At 39.0% G+C, this 25,795-nt stretch overlaps 1 protein-coding gene across 2 annotated transcripts; it reads right to left on the bottom strand.

The window, feature by feature from the left end:
- Window positions 1–42: 42 nt before the first annotated feature.
- LOC112971259 (coiled-coil domain-containing protein 93-like) lies at window positions 43–7,562 on the bottom strand. 2 transcript variants are annotated; one of them, XM_026076476.1, is made up of 5 exons: window positions 7,304–7,562; window positions 6,092–6,205; window positions 4,271–4,365; window positions 1,535–1,646; window positions 43–827 (listed from the first exon to the last, which is right to left on the bottom strand). In XM_026076476.1, exons 1-5 carry the CDS (start codon window positions 7,517–7,519, stop codon window positions 798–800), a joined length of 567 nt encoding a protein of 188 aa, XP_025932261.1. In that variant the 5' UTR covers window positions 7,520–7,562; the 3' UTR covers window positions 43–797. The 2 variants fall into 2 exon arrangements, with proteins under 2 accessions (XP_025932261.1, XP_025932262.1); XM_026076477.1 differs by having other exon boundaries at window positions 43–643.
- Between the last annotated feature and the right edge of the window lie 18,233 nt (window positions 7,563–25,795).

Below are 25,795 nucleotides of genomic sequence, written 5' to 3'. Positions count from 1 at the left end.
AGAGAAAGAGAGAGAAAGAGAGAGAAAGAGAGAGAAAGAGAGAGAAAGAGAGAGAAAGAGAGAGAAAGAGAGAGAAAGAGAGAGAAAGAGAGAGAGATCTTCCACATATAAAGAAAACCCTAAGCACATCAAGAAAGCTTTCCTCACCAAATACAGATTAGATATACCACCTACTGGCCAGCTACTAATATTGAGAGTCACTACTCTCAGAGAAATCTAGGAGCTGACTTTCCACCCCACTTAGGATTAATGTTTCTTCTTTCCAGAGGTAACGCCCCAACTCAGCATTTTGGAAAAAGCAGGTCAGAGAAAAGAATACCCAGTGCTACAGTTTTTACAGCAGGAGTAATGGTTTATATTCACATTTTAGGAGAGGAATTACTTTTCATGCATGTGCAATAAATCTTATATTTGATAAAGCCATTTAGTATCACTTTAAAGTGACTGAGGCAAGAAATGACGGGGGGTGGGGTTGGTAGGAAAATAGAAATCTAGAAGTAAAAACCCACACTGACAAGAGATACAACTTTTCATGCTAAGCAGGATGAGCACAGCTTGAAAACTGTATTGATAACAGTAGCACACAGTGCACAACTTTCTGTGGGGAAGGCAGTTAAGCATGGTTTTCCTCAGGAGCCTCCCACTAAAAGATAACAGGAAAGAGAAAACAGGAAGTTCTCCCCGATTCTTACAAAACAGCATTTAGATCAAACTCTTACTTGCTAAGTTCTTTCACAGGGAAGAGGTAGGGAGACATTTAAAGAAGTTTGCTGAACTCTGTTCATTTTCCCTACTTATCAGGGATGCATTTTCACATGCAGATGAAACTGAAGTTTGAAAAAAGTTAACAGCACACCAAGATTTAGACATATTCTAAAAGATACCACACATCAGTTAAACACATCACATGTATTAGCTTAAACCTTAATAAAACAGAAAATTATGAGCAGGCATATGGTTAGCGTTGCTCAGCAAATACACTGTAACCGGATCACACGTTAGAGCAATAATTTGTTTTCCCAGCCATGCCCTCTTTAAGTGATATGAATGAAGAATAAAAAGAAATGTTTAATTAAGCCTAAAGAATCAAACCCAGCTAGCTTTAATCTTATTCATATCCTCTTGTTTGAGCAACTATCTGCAACTTACTCCATGAACTTAAACATCGACTGTAAGATATTTGCTGCATTTCCTAGTCTGGCAAAGTAGATTAGCAGATTCCAGAACAAGCTTAAACTTTAGTTTCTTTAAGCAGAAAAATTCCACAAGATGCAGACTCTGACTCAGTTGCAAATAATTTAAAGAGTTTGTTTCATGTTTTTCTTTAACATGGATCAGACAATGCTTAAGAATGCTATCATCTATAACACTCTAAAATAAGTAAAAACAAACAAACAAAAAACCCCCTTCTCTTTGATTATTCATTCCAAAGTCAAATAAAGAGCCAAATAATAACACAGATATTTGTTAAACTTTGTATGCACATTTTATGGTCTTTGCTCAGCAAAGTGTTGATAAATAGCAAAATTATTACCTGAACAACAGGAAATATATGAATGAAATCCAATCCCTGAATCTGATGTGGTTCCAAACGATGAGGACACTTCATTTTTGGTAATACTGAGACAATTTTTTCAGTTAAAGCACTATTAAAAAAAAACAACAAAAAAGCTCACATTCATCTATGCTGTAATTTTCTTTTATAAACATCAGATTATTTTTGCAAACACAATTAGTTAGAAAGTCACCTCTAGTAGCTTAAATTGTATACAGCTGTGAAAAGCAATCAAGCTTTCATATACAGAGTAGCTTTTAATTCATACTGTATATATTATCAGTCTATAAAAAGATGATTAAACCCCACTTACAGGCTTATAGCTTGTTATTGCATTTACAGTATTACACATCAAATTTTAATATCTGCATGCCTGTTCAGATAAAATGCCCACGTGTGGTATATCTACAAACACCTTTGCATATTATAACATACACGCACACAAGAAACAATAGCTTTAAGTATAGTTATTCTAAAGTAAAGTATGTGGACTCAAAGACAGATTCAAATCTAAAGACTTAAAGTCTGCTTAATACAATCTCCAAAATATCTGTTGATGTTACTACTGGAACTTTAGGAAGTCTAAATACCTATTATACTGAAAAGCTAAATACATAGTATATTTACATGGTTTTGTTTTGAAGTGAGTAAAACCAAATTTGCTAGCAACCATGTCATTCTACAGTTCAGGTAAGAGCTGGTTAAATGGAAGGATTACCCTAACATAAGGAATTCATCTACAAGGACATCATCCTGCTTCCACGAAAGCCCTCATCAGGCATCTAGAGAAGATGGGTTTTTTACTGCCTATACTGTTAATCACCTTTTCCAAGCAGGTGCCAGCACTGAGGGGAACACTGTACAGGGAAAATTAACACTATTTTTCTAAGAAGGCAAAGAAAAAAAAAGTCCAGAATTGACTTCAGTAACATTCAGTATTGCCCAAATGGACAACTAATATTCTGAAGGAAGAAAAGGTGGCAGGAGATATGAGACAAAGACCAAGGTCTAAGAACAGAGCCTGAAAAGTCATACTTGATAAGAGAAGTGAAAACTTTGACATAATTCTTACAAGGCATTTTCCATTATGGCACCATACTGATGTTCTACAACTTGAAAGTAGCAGCATCTCTCAATATAATCTAATCACAGCAAACTCAATTAAAAAAAATATTTAATTGATTGGCAAGATCACCTGGTAATTTGTGTTTCCATGTTTATTGCAACAACATTTCTAACAGCTGACCCAGAAAATAAGTAATAGGACATTGTCAAAATGCATTCAGAACAGTATCAAGAAAACACAGCCTAACTTTTCTTTATCTCCAGATCACAGAAGCACTGAGACACCACTAATAAATATTATAAAGCCATCAAAACAGACTACACTTGTGTGACTTACAACACTTCAGATTTGCAAATAAATTGTTGTTTTTTTGGCAAAGGAGGCTGGGTTTTGTTTTGCAAGTTTTGCATTCAGTCAGCTGGAAAAATAGCACAGGACTTTTAGACCAACTTAACTATTTTATTCTGCTGCTCTTAAGGATTTAAAAAAAAAAAAAGAAAAGAAAGAAAAAACCTTCCTTGGTAATTAAAAATCAAAGCAAACACTATCTTTATTTCTATTCTCTATTTGATTTTGTGCCTTTAACAATGCTTTATGTAATTAGTTATCCATGATGATGCAAGTGACTCTAAATGTAATGGCGGGAGGGAGGATGAAGGACAACTCTTTATTTTTAAAGGCATCAGTCTTGCTGATGTTAAATGACAGTCAAGGTAATACAGTAAGATGCATTTTTAAATTCCAGTGGGAGAATAAGCCTCTTCATACAACTGTAACTTGACTGGCTGTTATTTCCTGCAATTTTTAATTATGCCTATTTCATCACAGAACTACATCAAGAAGTAATGTATTTTGGAATGTATTCCCCTTCTCAGCATAAATGATTTTTACAGCCTTCCCTAATACAGGAATTAGCTGGCTTGTGAATAAGTTCCATGCATAAGAAATGTTACCAAACCAAAAAAAGTCTCATTAGGTTACTAGCATGAAGGAGTTCCTTCTCCCCAGTTTGAGGCAGATAACTGTTTAGACCACAGTGTCATGCTGTAGACTGTATTTGCCAATGCCTACAATCTCAAACTGTAACCAGAAAGGAGAAAAAAAAAAAAGTTATTTTACACAGTGAAAACTGCAGCCAGAGTGAACTCAAGGAAGGTCGATGCTGCGTTCCACAGTTTCCAGCAGCGTGGTGTCTCTCTGCCCTTTGTTTTGGCCTCTGCATCATCACCTTGTGCCAGCACAAGCATCTGTGCAGCTGCACAGAGAACTGGATCCAGGAACTGATTCATGTTAAAACTATTTTCTTTTTTGGGGGGTTAGGTTTTAACCTGGATCAGTTCCCAATCCAGTTTGTTGTGCATTCACATAGATGCTTTCACTGCAGAGCAGGGACATAAGAACTGGATCACCCAGAAGAGGATAGCATTGCCTGTTCTCGAATAAGCTTCTTTCTGGTTTTAGTGTTTGCAGAACTACAGTGTGAGAAACCAAGAAACCAGTGCAATATTTTACAAATGGGTGATCTTGAAAAGCAGGAGACTTCTATTAAAAACCTTTCTTATATACAAGCAAGTATCAGGTAACTCTCCCCCTGCTCCTTCTTCTTTTCAAAGAAGGAAAAAAATACATTTGTTATTTCAACAACTTACATTTTTTGACCAATAGTAGAGTTTTCCTGAAACAATAAATCAACATCGATATCAAAGTTGCAAGTAGTAATACACCACGTCATGCCACCTACCACCTAGCAAAGGAGCAAGAGAATGGTTAGTTCCATTTTACAGCTGAAGAGGTAAAAACAAGTACATCTCAAAGGCATTATTTATTTTAGAATATATACTTAATAGTTTCTCTAGCCTCAGCGTGCACGTGTGTGTATATATATATATGCAGATATATCAACTTCCACATACAATATACATGTACAATACATCTCTTTAGGAAGGGAGAAAAAACAGAATAGTTGATGTTCTAAATTATCCTCTTAGCTTTATATCATAGTTTTGAAATAGAGCTTTCAGAATTAAAACAAAAAAGCAAAAATAAAATAGGGCAGTATAAGTGTCATGACCATTAAAAACTGACCAAATAAACCAAATGAAAGTTTTACCAAAGATAATTTTTGCCTTCATGTATTTAACAACACTTATTTCTATTATTCTTTGGATGCTGTCATTTGCAACACCAAGTGCTAGGCACTGTACAAACACAGTAGTGGAAATCCCCAGCTCTAAAAATCTCCATGTGAGGCCCTATTCCCATAGACATTTAGGCATATTTAAGCTTCTGAATCATCTCATCAACTTTATAAGTTACTTGAGTTTTAAAAGACAACCTTTAAGCACATGCATAAGCATATGCAATATAACAAACTAAATATGTGCAAAGACAGTGAACAAAACAGGAAAAAAAGGGATTCAAAGTGTGGAGTGACTTACCAACAATGAGTGTTCTATATAAGGTTTTCTAACACCCATTATTTCTTTCACAGTCCCATCTAATAAAGTTAATCAGTATCCCTTTTACATTAGTAGCTAACTCATTTTCAACAGCAATGCTGATTTTTGTAACAATTGGGCATTGCCATACAAAATCATATTTAGGCTAGTACAGACCTGATGCACCCCTTTCCACAAACAAAAGCAATAATATTGCATACTGAGGCAGTCTCCTTGAAAATATTTTTTATCTGTGTGCAGAGCCTCCTGATCACTTACAGTCTGTAATGCCACGCGGTTTTAAGAAACTAAGATTGTATTGCAAAGTAGGGCTGTGCTATGACCGAGGAAACAGCAGAAGACAGAAGAGCCCATTTCAAATGCTCTGTCAAACTTCTGTGTTTTCAAAGCTTGGTTCAGAAATTTCTCATACAGTCAGCACAAAAACAATGAAGAAACCTCTTGCAGCCTGAACTCTGCTCACCATCAGTATCACATACTTCCTGTCTAAGACAAAGAAAGGTTAATACACAAGACATTCTAAAGATATGAAATGAGCCCAAAAAATAATCTCACTGGGCTAATTGTTCCGTTCTTTCACAGAGCCCCCCAAGATAATAATGAGGAACAAGGAAAGATTTAAGAATAAATATTTCTTAAAAGTCACCATGCTATCTCCAAATATTAAGTCTTTTAACTGTTCTAATTGCAGTCAAGTGAGAGAGGGGCAAAATTCCCAATAAAACTGACTGATAAATTTATGCCATAAAACCCAGAACAAGTACACCAGCAACCAGCTTTGCATCTAACTGTTTCTATTAAAGCAGGCCTAGCTGCACAAAAATGTTTTACAAGACTGAGGAAGTCCTACCTGTCTGAAAGAAGCTCATCTGCAGAATTATTTACCTAAGAAAGCTTCATGTGCTGTAAACATACTTTTTTTTACTACCTGGAACTGCTGAACTAACTCGGAAAAATATTTCACACACATATACTGATAACAGGTTTTTAAGAATACTGTATTGGTCTCACCTTGTCAAAGGGTGATAATCCTTTGATTCTTGCTCGAAAATACCCAGCAGCCACCAGCAGTTCCAAAATTTCTGTCAGCTTGATGTTTTGTTCCTCATCTTCTCTTGTTTCAACCTAACAAATGAACAAATTAACATTCAGTGTTTCCCCTTCATTATTCTAATATTTTCCAATTAACATTTTTCAAATTTTGTCTCAACACAGACCACATGTCAGAGAAACTCTCTTGACTTCCATACTGACTTGGTTATTAAACTGAAAAATACTAAGGAAATAGGTAATGCATTTCTAGATGGATTTAATATCACATTTTTGCATCTAGTAAGTATTTTCATCTGCTTTTGCTGTTCAAATTCCTGGCCCATGGCTTGCCTTCAACTAGATAAAAATAATTTGTTCCTATTGCCTGAAGACAGTTAATTTATTCTCCATTTTGCAAGCTGCTTTCAACTTCAGGGTTCACACAACAGCACACCTCACCTTAACATCTCTGCAAGCTTCCTACAAAAACAGAAAGAGGAATTCGTGTGGATTTCCACTTTGAGGTAATCCACTTTCAGGCACGTGCAAAACAGGGCAGTAACAAACAGTAAGGCTTACAAACAGTGAGCCCTTATGGGTAGCCCGGGTAGCTTCAATGCTCCAAAGCCTGACCAGCCCAATGCCCTTCACTGTGCAGGGTGAAAGCCCACGGCTACAACAATTTATGCGGCTTACCAGGGGCACCAGGCACCCATAAAGCCCGGACCGAGGCGCCCAGCGCGCCCGCACAGGCGGCCAGCAGAGCTCTGGGCATCTCCCTCGGGCACCGCGCGCTGCGACACCCGCCTGCGCGCCCTCCTCAGCGGCGCGGCGCCTCGCCCCTTCCCTCTGGCCCCCAGCCCTTCCGCGCAACCGCCCAGGGCCCCTCTCCGGGTGAGGAGCCCCTGAGACCCGCAGAGCCTCACGAGCTCACGCAGCGCCGCGCAGAAGGTGACCCGCACAGGCGCAGCCTGAAGCCCTGCGCGGGGCCCCGCGCCGCAGCGCCGGGCGGCCCTAGCGGGGGCCCCGCTCCCTGACCGCCGAGGGCCTCCGCTGAGGGCGCAGGCGGGGGGGCAGCGGCCCCTGGAGCCCGGCACGGCCCCAGGGCCGCCGCAGAGGCGGCGAGGCGAGAAGAGGAGGGGAAGGAAGGACTCGGAGGGGAAGCGGCAGCCACCGGCGCTGGCACCGTACCTCCTGCGGGGCCTGGTACTCCTGTCCCCGGGGCACCGCCATCCCCTCCGTCTGCGGCAGCCGGCGCCCCGCAGCTGATCCTGTCACGTCCGCGCCCCCCGCCGCAACGCCCAGGCCAAGGGGGTGTTCCCAGCCGGCGGCTACCGGGTTCCCCCGCCCCCGCTCAGTGGTTCGCCCGCACCCTCCTTGCGTACAAGCGCATCCGGGCCGTGCCATTCGCGGCCAAAGGGGTGCCGGGGGAAGGATGGGCGGGGGCTCCCCGGCGGCTCATGTGACTGCTCGGAGCGCAACCGCCGGCGCGCCGCCCCGCCCCCGCCCCGCCAGTGCCCGCTGCCGCCCCGCCCCGCCCCGCCGGCGGCGGCGCCCCTCGATACCCCCCTCCCCCTCCCCCAACGGCCGAGCCAACGGCCGCCAGGCGCCACCTGAGGCGCAGAGGGGGCGGCGGAGGCTTCCCCTCACGGATGTGCCCTCCCTGCCCGCACGCTGTAGCGCTCAGGCGCCTCTCCTCTGCTTTGCTCTTTTTTTTTTCCTTCTGGAAAGGGAACTGAGGCCTGTGGCTGGCATGGAAGACAATTATTCAGCGCTCTGTGGCCTGAGAGATGTCTTGCTGCCTCTAACACCCCGCTAGGCAGTATTATTCCTCGTTAGTAACTTCACTGGCGTTCAGTAAAACAATAGTCGGTGGGGGATTTAAGGGTGTTTTTTCTGAATACGGGTCTCGTGCTCAGGGACCTTTGTACCTGGTTGCTTAAGTGCAAGGTCTGGCTCCTCGGTGAGCGCCGCAGCAACGCAGCCAGCTCCTCTGAGAGCCCCTGTGGAAGCTCTGCCCTGACGGGAGGGCGGGTATGGATTTGGCTGCAGTGGTACGATTTCCTCAAGTCAGGCCTTCCCTTAGGGTTTGCAAACATGTGGAAGTCCTTGTGGTAAGGTTAGTGTGAGTTTGCAGGGTCAGGGGCTGGAAAAGCTTCTCATAAATGCTAACACCCCAATCCAGCAAGTCCGCCCTTGGATCTCATGAATAAAATTAGACAGATGTACAAGGATTTACAGGGCAATAACAGTAAACTCATAGTAAACTCACCCACAGCTTGGAGGCAGGGTAGCTTTTCTCATTGACTAAGGCTTCCCATATAAATACCTGACAGTGATTTTTCTTTAAAATCTACCCCAGACATTCAGTTTCTAGGCTGTTTACCATATGTAGAGCATTATCGAAAATCAACTGTATTAGGCTGCAAGTAAAGACCTCTAGGTAAAAGAACAAGAAAAGCCGCGCGAGTGTCTTTTCCATCCATTGGAGGGCAGCAGTGCATACACAAGCCAGTCCGTACTGACTACTGCTGTGACAGAGTGATCAAAACAATAATAATAAAAGCAAAAATATGCCAGACTGGCTCAGTCTGAGTGCTGGTATAACCACAGGCCATGTCTTAATTAGAGTTGCAGAAAACTGTTATGCAGCCCCAGAGGCTAACATGCTCACCAGAGCAATACACACTTTCTGCTTTTTGTCTGGCATGTTTTCTACTCACGGAAAACTGTGAGGCTCTAATTTGTTTGTCAGAGAGAGTAAGACTGAATAAAAAAAAAGAAAAAAAAGACAAAAAGAACAGTTGAAATGGAAGGATATTAGGAATTGATACCTGTGCCCTTTGGAGTGGCCAGCACAGGATGTAATATAACTACTGTAAAGAAACATCAGCCCAGAAACAGGATTCCTGAGCTGTGATATTGTCATAGGATTCCTTTTCAGAGAAACACATAGGAATCAATAAATAAATAAGCTCAGGGCATTATAAACTAGAGGCTTAAGTAGTAACTGCGTATCAGATGGGAAGGGATCAAACCTACCCTGGGAAACTTACTGTTTCATTGACTTAAGTCCAGTAAAGAAAAGAAGGGAGACAGGACTAATTAAGTCCTGTGGAGTTTACAGCCCATACAACTGGCACCCAAAATCACAAAGCTGGCTTAAAATTATATACTTAAAGAAATGTAATAGGTTCTTCTGGTTTGCTTTTTTGTCTATGTGATCTGGAAATATTTTTCTCTTTTACTGTGAAGGCTGGAATTTTCATTCACGTGGTATATGGCTAGGAAATCAAAAGGAAAGGCATGAAAATACAAAAATGTATCTCTATTGTCATTACAACTCATCTTTGATTACTTGAACCTCAATAAAATACCTAACAAAGGCTTTGCTTCCCAATGCCTAATTGTGATGCAAATTCACCCAATTATTCAGTCAGAGCCCTTGTCCCCTATGACATTCAGATAATCAAGCTTCTAAATACCAATTAGGTTTAAAAAAAGTCCCAAGAGGGGTACAGCCTAAAAAAGAAAACCCTTTTTTCCCTCAAATCTTTAGATTTTGTGCTTGTAAATTTCTAGCAGGTTCAGCGCTAATCCTGGTTTTCCCCTTCCCTGCTCTATTTTGATCTGTGAAGATAAGTCAGATTCTGGGTTTTGGTGCAGCTGCTTTGAACAATCCTGTCTTGATTTTTCCATTTCATTAATTTGGAGCCCATGAAGCTGAACTAAAGAGCTTCCTCCCTGTTTATAACTACACACTTTATTTCACTGTTCAGCCTGGACTTCTGACATCAGACTTGTTTACCACTGAATATAGCAATCAGGTTTCACTGTATCTTGTAGCACATATTTGCTTTTTCTCGTAACACCAAGAATTAAAAGATGAGATGGGGTTATAACAGCAACAGCAAGGGCTCCATTCTTTGTTGGCCTGGCACAGTTAATCAGATAGATAGACTTAAGTAATTTTCCAATGATCTTTATGCTGAGGAGGCCTAAAAGACAGATATATTTCCATAAATTCTTTATGATAGATAAAATAAAGATAAAATAATTTAACTCCCTGCATACTGGTCCTTTTTTTGGTGATAGAAGGGTACAGTGTTCTTTCATGTGTAATGTAAAATAAAGCATCATGAACAGATTTGAGAGTAAATGCAAAGGTTCCCAGAGATTTCATTGGACTGTGAATCAAGCAATGCATAATCTGTATCTGAAGCTAATTTTTCATCATTTTTAATAAACATGTTTTTCCTCTTAAGCTTGGTTACTTCTTAAGCATTGCACTATGGAAATTACTGTGTCCCTCAAATTCTGGAGTTCTGCTGTTGACTTCAGTAATGTCATAACTGCATCTTCTGAGTTTTATTCCTAATTTGAAGAGAAGCTGGAGCCAACCATAGGAGACTGAACCCAAGTCTCCTGAAGTCAGTATCAACTTTTGCATTGTTTTCCGTGTCTCAGACCTTGGGTGAGCTCTGTTTTCATCCTGTTTTGTAGCCTGGCAGAGATCACTTCTATTCTGATCCCTAATGCAATGATTACTGCCATGGAGGCAGGTATCTAGATTTCCGGGATTAGCAGGACCGCCAGGCACAGCAGCAGTATCTTCCTGTGCACACATTTACTCTTCTTTGTCGTCATTTTCAATTGTAACTCTTGCGAAGTGTCTCCTCTTCTTGGTTGCCTCCAGGATCCTTATAGCTATTCAGGCCTCCTTCAGCTCATTTGTCTAGGGGTATGATTCTTACTTCGATGCAAGAGGTCTGAGGTTCATATCCTGGATAAGCCCCCACAAAATGAAAGGCAATGGGCACAAACTGAAACACAGGAAATTCCACTTGAACACAGGAATACACTTCTTCACTGTGCAGGTGGTTGAACACTGGAACAGGTTGCCCAGAGAGGTTGTGGAGTCTCCATCCTTGAAGATACTCAAAACCTAACTGGACATGGCCCTGGGCAACCTGCTCTAGTTGACCGTGCTTGAGCAGGGGGGTTGGACCAGGCAATCTCCAGAGGTCCCTACCAACCCCAATGATTCTGTGATTCTGTGATTCAGCTATTGCTTAAGATGTAGTAGGCATGAGGAGTCATTTGGCAGGCAATTGCAAATTCCATATTATCATCTGTGAAAGCAAGACTCTGCACTGTGAAATGAAAAAGTCACAGACCTGTTACACTAGCCCTTATGTTAGAGGCTGCAGCAGACCATTGCATCCCATCACACAGGCTGATATGTTTTGCAAGGTATGGTGCCCTTTTAGCAATCACAGATGACGTTAAATAATGATGTTTTAAACATGCCTGCTATCACATCCAGTGAAGGCATCTAGAAGGTACAGTCTAGCCAAAATCCTTTCCAGTCTCTCCTCTGAATGATTCACGTTCCCAGCATTTAATAGCTTAAAACATATAGGGAGACAGGAAAATGAAATGTTTCTTAAAAATTATGTTTGTGTTATTTTTAATATTATTTTTTAGGATTGGTAACATGAAAATTTTTAGGTCACTTACCAAGCTATTAGTTCATCCTAACCAAACCCAAGGCAGACAGAAGTAAAAAAGAAGATGGGAGTAATGGATGAGAAAATGAAAAAGCTGCTGTTCATGGTCACCTACTTAATGATAGTAGATAGCAAAGGGCCATGCGATAGTTCCTTTTTTAAGCAGATGGAACAGTAAAGACTTTATGGCCTGTGGAATTCATAGAGGACAACACAGCCCAATGGTAAAATTACTGATAATTCTGGTAAGAAAATAAACTACTCAGTCATGTTCTGCGTAGACTAAAGTTGACAAAACTGGTGGCTGATCTTCTCTACAGTTTCATCTGTGAAAGCAAAGCAGTCTGGCTGGAGAAGACAACAATATTGTGATCAAGTGTCCCATTAAGTTTAAAGTTTTTATCTGACTTCTCTTTTGTGGTATCATGATTTTGGTCATATCACTCAAAGTCTCTGGTCAGAACATTCAAGTGAGTAGTGATTTGGGGTGCTTTGATTTTTGAGAAACTTTATGAGTGGCTTGATTTTCAGAGCGTACCTAGTGTGCCTGCTTTGAAAATCAGGCCACTACCAAGGAGTCCCCTTCCCTGGGAAACATCCTCATGGAGAGCAAGAATAATTTGTGTTGGTTGTGGGTAAGTGGTGCAATTGAGAGAAAAATAATTAGATTCCTCTTCTCTGGCCCTCATAATCTGTTTCTTGAAATGTTTGTTAGGCCGTTGTTATCTATATTAATAACTCATAATAAGCATTACCTCAATCAATCTTCACAGCTCTTATCTGGGTCATTTTTGTCTGTGGAATAGCAGCTGCTAAGAAGAATTACATCAAGTTAATGATGGAGATTCCTGATTAAAGCCAGAAAATATACAGGCAGTCCAGATAGATACTCTGAAACTTATCACCTGGATCTGCTTCGTCTCTGTCCTCCTACTCTGGAGTTCTGTCTTGTGCAGCTGATGGCCTAGGGGCTTTTTCTCCAGAGTGGAAAGGCTGGGTAGCATGGGGGCAGCTCTCTTTCTACACAGGTACACATCACAAAGTCCAGGCGAGGACAGGCACGTTACACACTGACACAGAATAATTATCCACGGTGAAATTTGTTCAGGACAATGCTGTTACCCATCTCTTCTAGAAGTCTCAGGGCATCTGTAATTGTTACAGTCAGGAGGAATTCATCTATGGGAGAATGAGGCAGGTATTTTATGACTCATATAATTCATGGAACAGCTAATTAAGTCTGAGTCATAGAACCTTTACCTGAAAAGGTACAAAGAAAATGAGAACAATTGCACTGTAATTGCGTCACACAGCCCTCCTCTATTTGGGCCAGGATATTAAATTTCAGATCGCAGCTGTGTCTGTGATGCTAGCACTGGGAAGAAATGTTTTGTTTCATTTTTATGTTTAGACTGAGGAAATCTGATTTGGAATTGTTGGAAAACAAAAAGCACAAACACTTATAAAATGCTTTTAAAAGGTAAAACTTTTTTCCAAATAGAATCATGCTTTCATATTTATTTGCTGTTCAAAGAACAAAAGAATCTAAGTTGCTGGATCACTGAGTGTCTTGGAACAAATCTTTACAAAGGGGAAGAGAAATGTATATTTTCATCTTTGCTGTTCAGGCAAGATATATGGATTTAGACTTTATCTTCTGCATGCCATAACAGTATGGCATATCCTTCCCTTACAACAGTTATAAGAATGAACAGTTAAGTTCTTCTGAAACAGTAACAGATGTCTCACAGAYACACCTCACTCCCAAGAGAAGTCTAGGCTTTCCCTTTTTCTAGGGAAAAAGAAGAGTCTAAGGTGGAGGAATTTCATTGGCTTTTCTTTTTCATGTTGGTTCAGGTTTTTGTGAAAGAGAATTGAAAAGACAAAGAAGTAGTAAGAGGTGCAAGAGAAAATATCAGTGAGGTAGAGGTAGAAAAGGCTACAGAAAGGTACAGACGCAAGTCAAGCACTTGAAATGTAACCCTGAACAAAGCTAAGCAAAAAGGAAGTAGAAAGGCATGTAAAGTACTGAACAAAGACATTCCCAACTTCTTGTCTGATTCCTGTTTTACTCAAGTAAATAGGACTTTGCCTTCTCTGCAAATTACAAGCATTGCATCAAGAATTACTTCACTTTGCTGACTTCTAAAAGAAACAACTTACAGGCTTTATCTGATGTATCCTCATCCTGAAATGAAATAGTTCCATGGAGCAATGTCTTTTAGGAATTTTAACCTGATAAGCAACTTAATCCTAAACGAAAAGTAAACCTTGCTACTGCTCACTCTACTCCCTCCATCTTGAAACTATCTCTAAGCAGATTCTGGCATAATCCAAAAGTGACATCAGAACAACATATCTTTTTAAGAGTCAAAATTTGCTCACGCTAAGGCACTTTGGAAATTGGTGGAAGAGCACCATCTGGTGACATCAGCCACAACACTATATTCTGCTGCCATTACAAAATACATTGTTCATATTTGGGTAAAGCCTGGATTTTGGAAAGTTTAATTTAATGTGTTTTAGTGTGTTTTAATGGGTTATTCAATTATGCATAAGGATTACAAGAGTGAACCTGCTTTAAAAAAAAAAAAAAGGAGCTGATGGTGACCCTACCTCTACTGTCCTTTAAATCACTGAGAAGTTCTCATAATTTGAATCAAACATTCTCTTGAGTTGTTCTGAGCCATTTTTTAGGAGGCTATGGAGCAGATTTTATGGGCCCCATGAAATGCAGTCCCAAGTTTTATTGCCCTGGACATTTCAAGGATTTTGTGTGTGTGATCCAAGTATTTTCTTGCAGTGTTGAAGAAGCTTGGCTTAGCTGTCTTCTCAAAGATTCTCATTTTCTACAGAAGCAATTATTAAGAAAAACGAATTACCTTTTGCCATTCTATCTATTCAGAGGCAGGGAAAAAGAATAGATCCTAACCTGACAATTATTTTCAAATCATAGCTAATTTCAGCACAGATTAAACCCGAATATGCTAACAAATAAAATACATGTTTTTTTTTTCTGAAAAGGTTCCTTTTCACAATGATGATCACACCCATTTCATTAAAGTTCAAGACCAAATTAATGTGAATTTAGTTAGGAATCAATAAAAGCATTTAGTAGGCATATCAGACTCAGAAAATACTTTCTGGAAATTCAGCTTATGCAAACAACTAGTTTTCTAAGGCTCTTGATTTGTGCAGACTAATTTACTCACTTTGAAAGCTGTGCAAAGCTCCTAAACCTCAGGCAGCCTTGCTGAAAATTAGATAAAAATCAAGAAGATGCAAACCATGGAAGTTCTTTTTCCTAAGTGTTAAGCAGGACTCTCAAGTATGTAATTCCTGAAAAACATGGTCACATAATTACCAAGTCATTTTTTAATTTCTCACATAATCCTAATCCACATAATATTCATCTAATCTTGCATTTAATAAGATATTAAACCACTACCTCTGGAAAGCGTAAAAGTAATCATCAAAATGTCAGCTAGCATAAAACTGTGCAATGTGTCTGAATAAGTCTGCACATAGCATATGGTGATTATCCTGAAAGAGAAGTGATATGCCCTGCTTCCTCCCACCATCACACATCAGTGGAGTGGTAAATCTTCAGCCTATGATGACATCTAAAAATGTTAACTTTGCTTCTGTGTGGATCACACTGTAGAGACACACAGCTGGTAAGTTTACTGTTTTGTACAGTGAGGAATATTGAGGAAGGTTCCAGTAGCTGGTGAGCTGGAGAAAGTCACTCATACTAAATAGTAAATTATAAATCAGGCCTATCAATGCCCAAAATGATGAGGGAGAAAAAAGGTGCACCTCCAAAAACCTTAGCTTCCAATTGGTACGTAAGTTCTAAGACCTCTTAGAGGGCAAAATTCAAAACAAGAATGTGAAAGATCTGGTTTCTGAGAAATGGTTCTTTGGAAACACAAGACTACAAGACATCAGAAGAGAGCTTGGAAGGGAAGCATGAGTCTGTAAGTCTAACATCCCTATTGCAGGCAACCTGCAAATGAAGTTCTGAAGGTCTCCAATCCATCTAGTCCACGCGTTCCATGCCCCAAAGCTCTTACAAATGCATTATAATAGATTTAAGATCTATAGAAAACAGCCACAACTATTATATGCTGCAGATAAAAAGCAAGAAAGACTCAAGTCCAGAAGACCCAGTTCTAGCTCAGTCATTAAAACCCAACCCAGTAGGATTAAGTTCATTAAAGGTTCATTAAATTCATCTGTCTATAGCTTGGGAGAAGCTGTCTCATGCAGAGAGAATAAGCAGCCTACATTCATTTGTGATTGATAGCTTTCTGACCTTCTAATAGCAAGACCAGGTGCATATTGCGGCCAGAAAGGTGTGTATTGTTTACAACTGCGAGTCAGCTTCGGCTGAGGGTCATGCTTTTAGGATCGGACATCTGCATTTCGATCTTGCCAAGGATCCAGTGTCACATGCCGGAAAGGGAAGATTCCTCTTCAACAGATTTACAAGTTTTCCAGATGAAATTATTTCCTTTTTTTGTGTGCCTCAGAGTAATACCGTTGCTATTATCCTGTGCATCTAATGTCAGTGAGATGGCCACTCAGTTTGGAAACAGCCATGGATTCATCCTCTGTCTTTATAATCATATTCTGTTTAGTCCCAATTGTACAGGTAGTAGCAGCTATCAGTGCTACCTGCTATTTTTCCTTCACCAGTTCTATCATAAAGGAATCAACCGATTTGAATTTGGATCTCTTTGAAGCTGTTTTGTTGCTGATTAAAGAAAAATGGGTGATTTAAAAAAGAAACCTGACACCTCTTGGGTTTGGAATCTGCAGTGTTGCTAAACAACGAACATTAAAAATTCAGTCTCCATAAATAACATAATTGACTTAAATCAGGTGATTTAATATATCCAAATTATATATCAATATGGAGGTTTTTCTATCTCCTTTTTGGCTTTTGAACCCTTGGAGACCTTTTTTTCAGCAACCACAAAATGAAGAAAACCTTTTTTGTTTGTTTCTTAATTAAAACAGAGACTTTCACCTAATCTCTTGGTTCCAGGAGCTGGGCTTTAAACAAACATCAAATATTGCAAGGCCCATAATAAAAACAGGGAGAATTGGCAATTCCTTATTACACAGCCTCACAGCCTTTAAGCAGGGCCACTTAGGACAAAGATTTACCCCTAAAATCGTTAGCATTTTTCTTATCAGTCAAGTCATAAGCAGCAGACTTTGACTGACTCCAGTGACTGTGTTGGATTTTTTTATAGTTCAAAGCTAATGAGGTCTTTGTGTTGTAGAATTCTCCTAGCAATTTTTTCTGCTGTCTCTAGCAGTTCATATTCTTGTGAGTTTGGAAGGCTCAAAGTAATATGTTTGGAATTATACTGCATATCCCCAAAGCATGGCCTCTTATCAGTGACTATTCCTTCTAGAAACTTAAGATGGAACAGGATTCCTTGTAATTTCCATGACTTTTGCAATTAGGAAGAAGAATTTCCTACAGATACACTAACATTCGGGCTATGCTGGAGGCTGTCCAGTCTAGTTTGGCTATTAAAATCACAGCTCAAAGCAAGCATTAAAAGCTGCCCCTAGCTCTGCTTCCCACTACTACTGCTACTAGATCAGTGTTACTTCTGCTTGGTATAAGAAGCAGACCTGCAACTACCTCTTCTTTCCTAAATCTGCCTCTGTGTAAGGAATATAATTTCTTCCACTTTCCTATCTCTTGGCCCTGCTGTCAGAATTTACTGGTACTCCTTTTGCAGTGTCCCCCTGGCTAATATTAACTGTGATTCCAGAGACCCATTGCTTCTCTTATTCAGACTTTTTGTAACCTAAAATGCCGTTCTATAAAATTGTCAACTCCCTGCAGATGGATTTAGCAGAAAATTGCTTCCTTCCACTTCCTTTCACCTTTCACAACTCTTGTGCTGGCAGGAAGGTGAACAGTGAGCACTGAGCAATGCTCTAAATTGTCAGTTCAGCACAGTCAAAATGGAACAGAAATGATCCGAATCCAATAACTGCTTCTAGGGAAGAGATACAGTTGCTCCCTTTAATTCAGGGACTATCATTTCCACAGAGAGAAGAATGAAGCTTTTACCTTGACTATCGTTCTACTGAGCTTAAAGACACTTCTCTGTCTTTGTATAACTTCTGGCTAGAATTGCTCCCAGCTCCCTTTCTACTGCAGATTTAAAGAAAAATCTGAAAACACTTTTTCTTTCTTGACAGTCTCTGCTTCACTAGCTGTCTCTTCTGCTGTACTTCTCCCCTCGTACAGCAGAAAATATTCTGCAATCTTTCCATTTAGAAAATGGGATGAAATGAGCTGCATATGCTATATCAGAATGTCATATCAGGATCTGCCTGCCTCTGTTTCGGGAGGCATATATGAAGTGAAGCAGCATGCTATGGATTGGAGGGAGATGGGGAAGTCAGCATAGGAGGGCGAAAAGTTGCAGCTGTTCTTAGTCATAGCGCTGAGTTGCTCAAAGAAAGCAGGTCTGTGATGACTTGTAAGAGAGAGAGAAACAGTGTCTGCTTGCAGTAAGTAAGATGAAGTGAACTGGGGGTTCCAAAGTAGTATGGCAAACAGTGGCTCTTATGCCCTGCAGTAAGTCAGAAATGTCAGCGACTGCCCATGAACCTGCCAGCAGAGGCAGAAGTTCTAATGTTAGATCAGTTCTGAAGAGGTTCTGCTATATGGAAAGTCTGTCTGCCTATATGCTGAGTGGATGTGCAAAAGACCGGGTGTTCAAACGGGAGAAACTAAGGAAAAGAAGAAATGCATTGAGAAAGGGTTAGAATGTTAGAATCGGAAAAAATATTCTATTTTAAGCATGTTAGAGAGAAAGAAAAAAACAAAGGAAAAACAAATATCTGGCCTTTGACCTTGTTCAGCTCTCTAGACCAACCTCTTTATAAAGTTTTTCATTTATCTCTTTCATTTAAGAGACGGAAGGTGAGCATTTTGTTCCATGTCTCATACAGAGATTTTTCAGGAGATCCGAACACGAGTATGAGTGTTAATAGATTCTATCCACCAGAACACACTCCAGTGCTACCAGGTAACCCAATACTGGATAATACTTTTTCATACAAGTCTGGTTGCCCTGAAGGATGTTGTTCTACTTGGGAAGTGACATGTTGGTGTTCCATTCTGATGCTTCTTCACTGAATTCCATATCAAATTCACTCCATTTATAAGGCAAAATAAGATTTTTTTGAACTGCCAGATCTGCACTTAACAGAATATCTGAAAATCGAGCCATGTTTTTTTCTGCCTTGTAGTTCATAACTTACCTTTGATAGCAACAGAGATTCTGAGGTCAGGACTGAACTGTAATTTTATTGCTGAGGCATAAGGGGAGATGGACTGTATCTTGCTTTTTCTGCAGCTGTATTGATTATCAAGCTCTTTAGTAATTAAAAAAGATCAGAAAAGCAAAGAGATAGCGGGTGTTGCCATGGGGAAGGAGTTACTATTAGAGTAGTAACTTGCTTCTGGCAGCTGACACTGGAGAGGAAAACTAAACTGCTTGGGGTTTTTTATATATATGTATATATGTATATATTTATATTTATATATGTTTACATAACTTTGTAATATCATTATTTACCTTTCAAGGCCATCAGATTAACTATTTAAACACAATATTTGGTTTAATCTCCAAGAATCACTTCAGCTTGCACAGTAGTTGTACTGAGAGTCCCATCCAAAGCCTGCTGAATTCAAAGGAAAGATTTCTGTTGCCGTTATACTGAATCAAGCCAAAGAATTAAGTCATTGAGTAAAAAGCCTGAGGAGCATACATGAGAAGTGATAGAAAAAGCCTTGCTTTTTCAGACTTTCTATCTCTAACTGCACCGAGCAATGACAGAATATTTTCCGCTTATAACATCTTTTCCATAATCAAAATCTATTGTTTGAATTCATAGTCTTTACATACAGCCCCATTTCTTGCTGGACATAACCAATTATCCACATTGAGCATATTTCTAATTGTTAAGCACATGAAAATGGCAACAAGTCATATTGGCCTGGAAGGAACTACCTGCCATACTGAATGACAAGAGTTGGTGATCTGTCCAGTCCGGTCCTGTATGCCTAATAAACTGTTGGTGTTTCCATTGCACAGACCGAAGGATGTTATACTTACAGATTACTTCTCAAGTTGTTCTTCTAAGGTCTTATAAGCAAGGTGGAAAAGATGGAATTTTCAGGGATCTGTTTGAAGGAGGATTGGGAAATGGTGCTGGGAAAAGGAACTTGAGGAAGGCTTTCTCTCGACAGCAAAAGTGGGAGGAAGGTGCAGAAGAGGAAATGAGCACGAGGAGCAAAGGGATTACTTAGGCTGGTATTGCTGGTGTCTTTGCAAGACATGACTGTGATAAAATGCTCCCTTGGGCAGGGTATAAGCATGCAGAGGGTGGCCTCAAGCAGCAATGTGTACTAGGGGCCAGGCTTGCTTGCGATTTATTCACTGGCCATTTAACACTTAATTTGGTAGGAGCACAGCACCTTCTGGTCTATTACGGAACTCCTGAGAATGGTGGCAGTAGCATAGTGGGCAAATAGTTATATGGGCTAATATTTCCCCCTGTCCTTTACATCACGTTAAAATATGGAAGTATTAGAAGTGATAGGGCAATACCTGTGCATATCACAGACATTTCCAGGGCCTGCAGTACAGGTTTCCAGCTCTTAACAGCAGATGGCAGTGAAGTTAAACAAATGGAAATAAATGGAGAAAATGTGTCTTGCCTTCGGGACGGTGTTGCTGCAGATAGCTCATAGCGCTCCATGCATATTCAGACAGTGCAAGGTTCATTTCGAGTGCACAGATCATCCGTGGGATGTCTTAGGCACATTCAGGTAGCAGAAAATATTAATTAATTAATGGCTGTTGTAATCCAAGTCATGTTTATTTTGTTTGTTTGTTTTTACATTTGAACAGATAGATTCTGCTATCATTTCTTTCTTAAACCTTTTAAACCTATGCATATCTGAACTCATGAGGATGAAGCTCAGTTTCAAGTGAGTAAACTTTTATTCTTTATTATGTATCTTGTAGTACGTTCAAGAGAATGAAGCTATATCACCAAGAGTTGCTTTGAAACTTTCATAATAACATTTTTTTTACCACCACAAAGGCTGCATGAAAGGGTTAATAAGATCTTGATTTAAAGGTAGGAGAACAAAGAGATTAAGAGTAAACTTTTACAAACCAGCATCACACTTTAAATTAACCTTGCTTCTGGTGGAAGGTTGGGAGGGGAGGATTTTTTTTTCCAATTTGCATCAGGCAAATGATAGAGATGTCAGTAGAGATATTTGATCACAACTTTTACATTCATTATCTAAAGTGAAAAAAAGGATGAAAAAATTTTAAAGATTTAAAGAAAATTACAGAAGATTTAAAGATTTTACCTTTTTCTTCAAGGTAATTTACTTGATTGATCAATATTAAGAAAGTCTGCTTAATGTCATTAATGTGTTAGTTCCATAGTAGTATCATGCGAAACAAGTTTGTGGGGTCTGTGATTTCCAATCAGATGCTAGACCATCATATACAAAATCTTCCTTATTTACTGCTCAGCACTTGATACACCTGAGGAAACCCAACACTATGCTCCCTCCATCACGTAACAAGGTAATTATGCCATCTTGTATGCTTATGCAAGGCACTCAAAGAGGATACGGCACTGAAGGCCCAAATCTTCTTTTCAAAACCTGTTCAACACATTAGCAAGCTCTGAAGTCCTCAGATATTACAGTGCTGGTCTGGATGTAAATATGGTGATAGCAGAAGGAGAGGATCCTTTCTTGCCCCTCTCATTTGGACCGTTAATGCTCTGCAACACAATGAGTTGGATTCTGTTGCCCCTGTTCCCAAGGGAGGTATCAAGCCAGTGGGACTACTCAGAGAAGAGAGCTTCAGGCTCTCTTCAGGGCTCTTCTCCGAGTTTGATTGCCCTTATCGTAGGAAGCATAACTACATATTTTCTTTTCAGGCTCATATTTACACATGCCATAGTCTGAATATGCTTTTAATCTTCCAGTTATATTAGAATTTTTGTTTAAAAAATGTGCATGACACACCAGTAGACATATTTATAACAAGCAAGGGCACAAGTTTCAATCACTTGCGAAGAAGCAGCCCTTCTTAATCTGTCAATCAGTCCATGCACAAAATGCACAGAGCATCAATTGCTTTTTAGGTTATTTACTGTGACTTATGTATCTGCCAATATATCTAAAATACAGGTCAAAGAATATGTAGCTCAAGTAAATCCATAAATGTAGCAGAAAAGCTTCACTAACTACCTCAGATTGCCAAAGCTGAGGTCATTTCCTTGTTGTGAAAAATATTGAGGTCCATAAATTATTTTTATCACCTCTGGGGCAATGCAAACAGTTTCCCACAGATGCTGAAAGTATGATATGTTTTTTATTTGATATCAGAGCACCACTTTTACACAGCTCTTAAAATATGAGGTCCAAGATTCTGCTTGTGCTTTAAGGCCCCAATTCAGCCACATATTAAAACAGATACTTCAGTTCCTGACATTAAGCACGTGCCAAAGTGCTTTGTTGAATAGTCATAGATTGCTGAATTGGAGCCCAAAGACTAAATCTTTTTCCCATGCAACTCAGAATTTACTTTCCATTTTCCTTCAAGGAAAATAAGGCATTTTTATTTATTCAAACACGATATAAATAAACATTTAAAATGGCATGTCTTCTAGGGATCGCTGGGTGAGCAATAGCACTGGAGGTAAAGCCTGGGCAGAATTTATGTGACATTTTTTGCATCAGTTTAACTGGTGTTTATTTAAGGTTTACTTAGCATTGTTTCCTTGAAGAAAATAAAAATTTTGAACGTGTAAAGAACATAAGAATGAATGGTGAACATTCTACAGAGAACTTTGGAGAAAACACCACTGAATTAACTTACAGTACATTTGTTAAACATGAGCAGCTCTAATAATGACATTTCATTTAACAATGCCCTTTGTCTTTTCAGTTCATCAGTTACCTATTTCAGTAATGAACTGCAGTCATACCATTCTGATTTTCTCCTAATGTAAAGGCTGAGATCACTTCACTTGCAGTGGAGCATGATGCTATTATTCAGTTTGTGGCTTAGGAAAAAAGCTATAGAATGTATCACAATTGTAATTGGCTAACAAATATTAAAGTCTGTGATTGGTAAGGATACCAATAATTTCGTTTAGCTTTTAATAGGAACAAGTAAAATTAAAAAAAAAGAAATGGTTGAAAATGCGCAGCATATCTATTTTATGAGCTGAGGAGTAAGTATTCAGCTGGGAAAAAAATGAACCGTGCATTAAACGTTATTTTAATTTTTTATCAACAATCCATGCATAGAACTTAATAGCAACATTTTTAGTTAGGATGAATAATCTCAGTTGCAAAAATAAAATGGAGTTACCTACACTATTTAAGGAGGATTTTCAAGACCTAGAGGAAGTCAGATTAAGTGGGTAATATCCCACTTTGCACTATGTAAACGCAAGACAGATAAAAAATAGCATAGGTCTGCTTGATATGATCCATAAGTCATACAAGGGGTAATGGAGCCTACTTTCACTCATTTGCCTTCCTCTTTTCTGGGTTTCTTAAATTTCAAAAGCTTCTTCATYGCCTTTCTAGCTGCAAGAGAGACATTTTAACCAGGCTGCTGTTTTCACTTTTCTGTTCACTGTGATCCATTCAAAATATTTCCAGAGCTCAYCAAAAACATTTAATTAGCAAAGACTGGTGTTCAGCACTTCATAATCTTTTCCCAGCTGAACCAAAACTACACAATTTACAATAGATCTTTGGAAAACGGCTTTTTACCGTGTGCTGCATCTATAGATCTCTCTCAATTACCCACAGTAAATTTAGGCATTGTACAAGAGCAAATTTTACAGTCCATGAAGAGATGAAGTGAAATCTAGATGAAATTCATTGTGACAGATTCTCAGTTAGTGCCCTGATGTGTCTGTATTACAGAAGATAGACATTCTATTAGCATGGAAGCTCCCATAATGGACTGTGAATCATTTCGGGTAATAGAGATGCCAACTAGAATGACTGAAAAGCACTATTGAATTCCATTAGAGCTCTTTGTTTTTAAATCAGTCATTTCTTTGTGAATATCCAACTATATACTTCTTGACCCTCTCTCAGAGTAATAATTGTGAACTAATATCACAAAACATTAATCTGAGTTACTGTTCAATTAATGTTTCTGTTCGAGGGTTATTTTTGTGCTGCAAATGTGAAGGAGACTGTGGCTTGTATTACAAATATGTATTTGGACTTGAGCTAGTGCAGAGTGCAATTTTCAGTTATATTTCTGTCTCCGCTGTATTCAGTCTCATCTCATTAGCTGTAAAAAGACTTGGGTATTGGTTTTTCTTTTTCCAAAGTCATGCTACCAGAATAAAATAACTATAATCAACAAATCTATAAAGATAAACATTTTTATAAGGGATGCCACAAATAGTCTTCTTTCATTTGGGTGCTTGGTTAATTATCAGCAAAATAACTAACACCATATCCTGTTACCTAAACAGCCCCACCTTATCTATCAATCATGTATGATTTATCAGACTTGATAATTGCTTGGATAATTAACACAGAATTTAGGTTTACTCAGAGCRCTGAAACCTCAGAAATGCCTGCATAATTGCCATTTGTGTAGTAGATCAAGTTATGAATAATTCTTTTCCACATAAATACGAAGGCTGGAGTAGAGGCAATACATATTTCCTCGTCTATTGCCTTTAATGCAGATATCATGTCATACAAGAGGTATTTCATTATGTCACATGCCTTCTGCTAACAATATATATGTGCACAGTTGAAATAATTAAAATGCACACCTATAAAAATAAGGAAGAAAACCGTCTCCCTTTGTTTATAGGTGCTGCATGCTTCTTTCATGAGGAAGAACAGAAGGAAGATTGAAGGAAAATTGGTCTACTCAGTACACTGGCAACAGGATTTGAATCTCCGTAATATTCTCACATAAATCCTTTGGGAAGACTTTAAAAAGAGTAGGCTCTATATCTTCTGTCTACGATCATCTATTTTCACATCAGAATGAGCAACATTATCCTTATATGCTAGAGTATCTGTGTCTACAGCTTGAAAATGAGCCTCTCCTTAATGTTGTAATGACAGGTGTAAGATTAACTTTGTTAGGTGTCTAGCCACTCATGCAAACTAAATTAAATTAATGGAACAAATTTCTCTCATAATTAAGATAAAAATTCATGTCAGCTGTAACCTTGCTGTACACTAATTATATACAAATGATTTATCATCTGCTTCGCCCAGAATATTAATCCTCAACTCATTGATAACTGCAGCCAGTGTTAAGAGATGAGAGTTGATTAACTATGACAGATTGGGCAACCACAGTACCAAGTGCCCGAACAACTAGTGAAACCAATAATATTCAAATAGCACTTCTTATTTAAAAATGCATTCCCATGGAAACAGATGCATGTTTAATGARGGATACAGAGATTATTTCAATAACGACTGATATTGGAACAGTGGGCAGAGCTAATCAATAACAATTAAGCACTTAGCCTGGTAAAGACATGGTTCTGTAAAGCAGGTTATATACACATTAGTGAGATACCAGTTTGGGCCATGTTACATATAATGTCTTCATGCAATGCTGTTAGTTATTTACTTTTCCTATTGCAGAAGGTATTGCATAGTTTACACCTGTTACAAAACCAGATAATCTATTTTTGACTTCTACCAGCTCTCATAAAAATAATAAAAAGAAGAAACTGATGCTGTCAATGGTCCTTTACACAGTCCAAATGGAAACTCCATTGGTAATTATGCTCTGGGAAATGGGACCTCTTTATGAAAATTGTTCCACAAAAAGAAAAAAAGGCTCTTGAAGCAACATCTATGAAGCAAGACACTCTTTGATCTCCTGGAATATGACATTACGCTTTTACTTTAAATTAAAATTATTAAAATTAACTTGTGAAACCTTTAAGGAAAAGCTATTAGCCTTTTTTTTAATAGCTGGCATGTATTTTGGGGGAAGATGGTTTGTTAGTAATGCATCCTTTAATGAATAAAAAATATGCAAACTTCCAGACATTTTGAAGATTTGCAGGTTTGAGC

This window comes from Apteryx rowi, unplaced genomic scaffold (assembly GCF_003343035.1).
Source record: "Apteryx rowi isolate R43461 unplaced genomic scaffold, aptRow1 scaffold_431, whole genome shotgun sequence".
NCBI lineage: Eukaryota > Metazoa > Chordata > Aves > Apterygiformes > Apterygidae > Apteryx > Apteryx rowi.
This window is presented reverse-complemented; position numbering and strand designations above follow the sequence as displayed.